General features: G+C 52.6%; 1 protein-coding gene across 3 annotated transcripts; it reads right to left on the bottom strand.

The window, feature by feature from the left end:
- Nucleotides 1–2,081: 2,081 nt before the first annotated feature.
- Nucleotides 2,082–3,292, bottom strand: Ppdpf (pancreatic progenitor cell differentiation and proliferation factor). Of its 3 annotated transcripts, none has more exons than XM_075963373.1 (5): nucleotides 3,133–3,292; nucleotides 2,864–2,944; nucleotides 2,714–2,791; nucleotides 2,496–2,595; nucleotides 2,082–2,413 (listed from the first exon to the last, which is right to left on the bottom strand). In XM_075963373.1, the coding sequence occupies exons 2-5, from the start codon at nucleotides 2,916–2,918 to the stop codon at nucleotides 2,296–2,298; spliced, it is 351 nt and encodes a 116-aa protein (XP_075819488.1). In that variant the 5' UTR covers nucleotides 2,919–2,944; nucleotides 3,133–3,292; the 3' UTR covers nucleotides 2,082–2,295. The 3 variants fall into 3 exon arrangements, with proteins under 3 accessions (XP_075819488.1, XP_075819486.1, XP_075819487.1); XM_075963371.1 differs by having other exon boundaries at nucleotides 2,864–3,049; nucleotides 3,133–3,291; XM_075963372.1 differs by having other exon boundaries at nucleotides 2,864–3,049; nucleotides 3,159–3,275.
- Nucleotides 3,293–6,786: the final 3,494 nt, after the last annotated feature.

Here is a 6,786-nt window from a genome sequence, read left to right as displayed (position 1 = left end):
CCTTGTCAAATACTAAGACATGAAACCTTCTTTAGGTTGTATTTGTTACAGGTGTTATATGAGCTGTAGAAAATTCCCGAAAATCTGGTATATCCAGGTGTCATCAGTGGTAATTCTATTATACTTAAACATGTGTTACAGCTCCTTAGCCTTGGCTTGATTTTCTTTCACAAATGTTTACTTTGATTCTTGGAGATAAAAAAGTATCAACTCAGTCTCCATCGACTTCTCCCAGGATGTTTACATTGCACAGGTGTCCCTACCCTCTCAGAATCACTGCCTTAATGCGTCTGGCTTATCATGAATCTGCTGGGCTCACTGCCATTCCCAGGAAAGGAAATCTTTTCCCTTTCCTTGTGAAAGGTGAGGTATATGTATCTTTTGCCTTCCTATTTTTCAGGAGTCTGTGTGTCACCAAGTACTCTGTGTTGGACAATTTCAGATGCTGTTGCTCAGGCAGGTGTCACTTTAAAAGAAAGGATCTCTCACCAATTAGACTAGGGTAGATGGCTCACCCACCTCAAGAACCTGCAGCCCCAGCACTGAGACTAACAAGCACTGCCACATCTGGCTTTCATGGGGATCCCAAAGGTCAAGTTTTCAGGTCTTCGTGCCCTCAGGGTAAGCCCTTCTCAACTGGGCTATTCCTCAGCTCTAGGTAAACGGAATAACTTTGGTGACAGAGGGTGACTCCATGGTGGCAAGATCTGTGGGAAGAACGGGCCTGGCTGCCTCACTGTGAGTAAAGTATGACTTTAGAAGCCACGGGGGCTTTCTGAAGAGGGAGTGACCCAAACCCACAGGTGCTGCCGGCAAAGACCATGGATGTGGCTGCCTGGCCTGAACACACTTTCAGAGTCTGACCTGAGATTCTGAGAACAAAGTCCCAATATCACACACAGGTGCCCGCCAGCACTGTTTTTGCTGCACAGTGTAAACCAACAGAAAGTACAAACAGACCTGCCCTACTTTGTCTGAAATCATAGGAGGTTATTCCAGAAGCTGGAGGGCACTCAGCACCAGGCCCTGTTCTGAGGTTTTACCATCTGAGAACCAGAGTGGATCCCAACTTCTTTCCTTTATTCTGTAGCTTTGGAGCCTGTCCTGGAACTAGCTCTTGTAGACCAGGCTGGTCTCGAACTCACAGAGATCTGCCTGCCTCTGCCTCCCAAGTGCTGGGATTAAAGGTGTGCACCACCGCCGCCGGCAGGATCACTCTTTATATGGCTATTCCCAACTGTTTTCTAACCATTCTGCAGTCACTAAAATATTCACATCCCAGCTCTGCTGGCTGCAGCTATACAACCTGACAGGACTTCAGAGAAACCACAACTCACCAATGGGAACCCCTTGGGACTATGCGGAGGGAACTATGGGAAGATGGAACAATGCTAACACACTGCCTGGAGCTGCTGGCTGTGTTCCAGCTCTGACAATGAGCAGCTGCAGTCAGCATTGTCTGCACAGTTCAATCTGAGTGGGCCACATTTCTGGTTCTGAGTCCATCAAAGGTGGGAAGCGCCTCTTCCTCCTTCAGCTTGCTCAGGAGTAAGGGCAGCACCCCACAAGCCACCTGGACACCCCAAGGGCAGGCAGGAGGGAGGCTCAGCTGTCAGAGGCACAGGTCTCGGTTCCTTAGGCTGAGGGGTAAAGCAGCAGGAAGGCCTGTTGTGCCCACCCAAGACTCCTTACCCTGCTGGCTTAAGCCACCCTCCATGGTTCCTCAACCCTCTTACCCCGAGGCTAGACTACTTGTGGCTAGGGTCCTCTCTTGGTCTATGCCAGTATCCCCCCAACCTTGGGGAACCACCCACACAGCAAGTTCATCCACCAGGTTCCTTTGTAGGCATAGGGTCCCTCCAGCAGAGAGCCCCCAAACTCAGCCAGAGGCCCAGCCTCCCGTGGGCTGTCTACCTAGTGGCTAACTGCTACCCTAGGCTCCAGATTATTGGGCTAGGCCAATTTACAAGGACAGCTCACCAGGGATATCACCAGGATAGGTCTCAAAGGAGCTGTCCGGAAGACCTGGGAGCAGTGCAGCAAGAGGAAAGGCTGGATTCAGTAATGTCTCAGACATACCATGGGGAGGATGGCTGCTGGGAGTTTATTTTCTGCTTGGTGCAAGGCGCAGTTACAGGATCAGGAAAGCTCAGTACTGTGTACCAACAGGGGTGCTTTCACTAGCTTCTGCTGGTGTCTGTTGCTTGCGCAACCTTCCTAGTTTACAGGGTGGGATGGATGGGTGGGGCTCTGGCCTAGCACCACTGAAGTTGGGTTTGCTGTGGTTCTGCTAGGTCAGGACGGGGTTCTTCTGTTGGCCTGGCCGGGATGGACGACTGGCTGCTGCTTCAGGGTTTCAGGAGCCAGGCCACGGGTGATCGGGCTTCTGGAGGCCTGGGGGGATTCTGCCGGGCTGCAGGGAGAGAATAAGTCAGTGAGTCAGAAGCTAGTTTTAACTGGGGCCATCCCCGCAACTTTATGTAAGATGGACTCACTGCTCAGGAGACTCCAACAACACTGTGGTCATGAGTGGGAGGGTGGATATCCCATAATAGAAACTGCCCCACCAGTGGCCAGGGTTGGCCTTGGGGAGACCTGAGAGGAGCAAAGGAGGGTCAGGATGTTGTCATCCCAGTGGGGTCCTGTCCCTCTCCACACTCCCCCTACCTCAGGATGTGAACTTTGCCCTTAAGCCGGCTGGTTTTGCACTCACCCGGGGGGTGGAGCAAGGTGTCCCAGGGGTACCCTGGACTTCCGCAGGCGCTGATGCTGGACCAGGAGCCCAGGCGTCCTGGGAAGGGGAGGAGGGTCAGCCACAAGGCCCTAGCCCAGCTCTGGGCGGGGCCGGCGAGGGGCTACTTACGCCGGTAGTAGTCATGGGTAGCCACGAGCGAGCCGCTAGAAGGGATGGCTGCCATCCTTCAGGACCGCGCACTGTGGAGACCTGAGCAAAATGTGGGCCTGGTCACCGCACAGCGGAGTGGGCTCCGAGTCCTCCCGGCACTGTTAGCCGCCGGGCTTCCGAGTGGCTCTAACCAGCCCGGACCGGCTGCACGGTGAAATAAAGGCGCTTTGTAAATGCCCCGCTCCTAGAAGGCGTGCGCCTCCCCCACCTCCGGCCACCGCCTTCACCTCGGCGGCAACCCTTCCTCGCGGACCTCGGCGCACGATCACGGGGGGTAATGCACTAGGCCACGGAACCCATTTGCAGGAATACCCACTGGAGACCGCGACGCCACGAACCGCTCGCGATGCGCACGCGCGGACTTACTCGCCCGCCTGCATGGGCAACAGACACGTCACAAGGGGTGGAGCGAGCGGCAAGGCCCCGCCTCCATCACGGGGGGGGGGCATCCCTGAGATCTTTGAGCCCTAGAGACCTCTTTTAGATCCGCCCTAGCACGCTGGGGTCCCGTCCTTCCCTATTAGACTCCACCGCTAGCGGAGCGAAGATCCGCCCCACCTTCTGCAACGCTGAGTTTCCCAGGTTCCACCTTGGCCCAAACCGCTTTGATCAAACATCAGGGGTCTACCTCTATGCAAAGTCCAGCTCTGCTGCTTTTCACTTTCTTGTTCGGACTGGGGGCACCTGGTCCCAGATAGAAGTGGTTAAAGAATCTCCTGCGGTTCCTGTGCCCTCAGTCTGTGCCACCCCGCGTTCGTGGCCTCACGTAGCCCAGTTTGTCTGGTGTTTTCTCCTTTACTTGTTGCTGTCCGCTGTTTACGCTGATCTCCGCAGGCTTTGTTTTCCAAATGCCTCACTCCGACTCTTGGCTCAGTAAGTTCATCTAACTCACCTAAGTAAGCACAAGGGCGGTTGCCCCTGCGTGCGTGTCCGCATCGCAATCTCAGTTTTCTGGTGCGCTGCATACTGCCTGGAGCCCCCAAGCGGCCCTTCAGGGACTAGCCGGCTCTTGGGAAGCTCAGGAGTCACCCCTGTCCTTCCAAGTCGTGCTTCTCACTATTCACTGGTCCCAGACCTGCGTTCTATTGCTTGGAAAGGAGGGATGGAAGACAAGGTACAGATGAAGGCTTGAGGGCGGGGAGAGCTGTGAACAGAGGCAGTCTCTAGTAGCTATAGCATCCGGCAGATACTTGCACTATTGCACTGTTGGTCAGAATCCTCGTGTTTGTGGGAATCAAGTGCTTGGAGCTCCAAGGTTGACCAGCATATTCCGGCCTCCCTTCCCTCCCCAGGCAGTTTTCTGCCAGACCCCCATGGGGACTGGGAGGACCATGAGCCAGTTTTGTGCAGCAAGCTTCTCTTACAACAAAAGATGCTAGACTTGCCTTCACGCCAGGGTTCAGGAAAAGCCTAGACTCGTAGGACCCAAGGGGTACTCTTGTGTCCCTGAGGTCTCGAGGAGGCTTTGACTGAGACCCTTTGCTTGGATTTGTTGAGGCCTAGTCTGTAAACATGGGACACCAGACAAGAAGCGACCCAGCAGGGGTGCTGGTTTAGAGGCAACAGGGAGAGGGGTAAGGTTTGAGTTCGAAGAACCAGAGTTCTTCCATTTTGTCCTCTGCTTCCATCTTGTGTCTTGTGTAAGCTATTTCCTGTAAAACTCAGAAATGGCTAGGGGCAAAAGTAACAGGGTAGCCCTCTGGAAAGTACAGATAATACAGAATATCCCCACCTGAAGGTCAGCCAATAAGTAAACTTGACAAGCAACAGAAGAGTTCTAAAATAAAATTTCTGAAAAGTCCCTAGATATGAGCCAATCAGGATTGAACCCGTCGCCCCACACCCTGCTAATGTAACTTTTCTGGTTTTTACCTTTAAATAATGCCCTCTAGAAGGACGGGGTACCTCCTCTTGCTGCTGGTGCGTCAGTTGCTTTGACGAGGTCCCTGCCGGCATGTAAACGTGCTCACAGTAAGCATTGCTTTTGCATTTTTGGTGAGTCGGTCTCCCTGGTGGTCTTTTGGGGTCCCCATGGACTGGGGTATAATGAAAGAGAGGTGGGGGCAGTTGACATGGCAGCAGCTGAAGTTTGACCAGTCCAGGTAACACCAGAAGGGTTAGGCTTACTTCATGGCTTCAGGCTCTGTGACTTACCCTGGACAGCCCTGACCAAGTACATGGGCATCGCCTATGGTTAGTAGCTGTTTCTTTTAGTGAAACATTTCCTCTGAAAAGGAAGTAAGGAATCTCTCAGGAAAACAAGGGAGCTGATGAGGGTGGGAGGGTGGTGGTGGTGAAGTCTTTTAATTCCAGCACTCAGGAGGCAAAGGAAGGCAGATTTCTGTGAGTTTGAGGCCAACCTGGTCTACAGAGTGAGTTCTGGGACAGCCAAGGATACACAAAATCTTGAAAAATCAAAACCAAGGGCTGGAGAGATGGCTTAGAGGTTAAGAACACTGGCTGTTCTTTCAGAGATCATGAGTTCAATTCCCAGCAACCATCTCTAATGAGATCTGGTGCCCTCTTCTGGCATACAGACAGAACACTGTATACTAAATAAATAAATAAATCTTTAAAAAACAAAGAATACAAGAGAACTGTTACAGGAACTCACAAGAGATTTACCGACTCTCTCCAGGTGCTATAAAGAGTAAACAGTTTCGGGGCTGGAGAGATGGCTCAGTGGTTAAGAACACTGACTGCTCTTCCAGTGGTTACTCAGCAGGAACACAGATGGTTCAGATGGGGGTTAGGCAATATGCATAGTACTATCCCAGAGTAGGGCTGAGGTGGAGGACAGGCAGGGGTTAGGGTTTCTATGTGGGGAACAGGGCTTCCAGGTCTTCTACTGAGAGTGACTGACTCTCTAACCTTGTGATCTGTTTCCAGGACTGGATTATCTCTCTACTCATCAAACGGGTCCTGATGTGTGCCATGCACAACAGGAGGTCAGAATGCAGAGATGCAGAGAGGCATTCACGGAAGAAGCAGCTGCTGCCCTGCACAGATACGGGAAGGTCCTGAGACAGGCAGGAACTATGTACACTGGTCCATTAAGGAGGTTGGAGCCAGGTCTCACCTCCTGTTCACTGCACTCAGCATGAGGTGCCTTGACTGCTTCCCACAGGGAACAGGATGTGTGTGGCTTGTGGTCACTGACAACTTCACAACCTGTGTTGTCCTGTTCTGGGGATGTGCAGCCTCTCCAAATCTGCTCAGTGGATCTAGGTTGTGACCCACTGGGGCCTTTCTGGATGTCTTAGGGCTAGAAGGTTTGGAGGTGCAGTCTTCTCCTGGGGTTGGACAGGTTAAGACTATAGAAGAGCTATGCCTGTTTCTCCGCTATAGGATTCTCTTGGGAGCAGAGTTTGTGGTCTAAGGTGTAGCGTGTGGGTCAGCACCTGAGAAAGGAGAGAAAAGGGACCGTGAGAAATTCCCACATTGGGCTAACTAGGCGCCTGACTTGGATGGATGTGGCTGGGGAGGCTTCATTGGGGAGACTGACAATGGGGACCATCTGCAGATTATCCCCAGCTTGGCCTTAAGGCTGCTGTCTCTCCCAGGCCACCCTTGGCTGTGCTCTGGGCCTGCCTAATCATCCATCTCACCTCATTCTCAATCCCACCTGTCAGCACCTGTAGTAGAGTCTGAAGTGAGTCTCTTTCATCTGTCTGTCCCTATGCGTGTGTGTCTCTCCCTCTCCTTCCCCCACCCTCTCCCTCTGTTTCCCCTTCTTTCTTATCTAAGATGAAGTCTCACTCTGCTATCCAGGCTGGCTCTAGACCTTTGGGCTTAAGTGATCCTCTTGCTTCAGCCTCACAAGCGCAGAAGTCCCAGGCATGCACCACGGTGCCAACTTTGGGATATTCCTTATTTTTCCT

Source organism: Microtus pennsylvanicus, chromosome 2 (assembly GCF_037038515.1).
Source record: "Microtus pennsylvanicus isolate mMicPen1 chromosome 2, mMicPen1.hap1, whole genome shotgun sequence".
Lineage (NCBI taxonomy): Eukaryota > Metazoa > Chordata > Mammalia > Rodentia > Cricetidae > Microtus > Microtus pennsylvanicus.
Note: the sequence above shows the minus strand (reverse complement) of the source record. Positions and strands in the feature narration are given on the sequence as shown.

Coding starts and splice junctions, on each gene's coding strand:
- Ppdpf (XM_075963373.1), bottom strand. CDS start 2,918: ATGGCAGCCATCCCTTCTAGCGGCTCGCTCGTGGCTACCCATGACTAC. Junction 2,596..2,713: donor CACCTTGCTCCACCCCCCGG/GTGAGTGCAAAA, acceptor TGCTCCTCTCAG/GTCTCCCCAAGGCCAACCCT. Junction 2,414..2,495: donor TTGTTGGAGTCTCCTGAGCA/GTGAGTCCATCT, acceptor CTCTCCCTGCAG/CCCGGCAGAATCCCCCCAGG.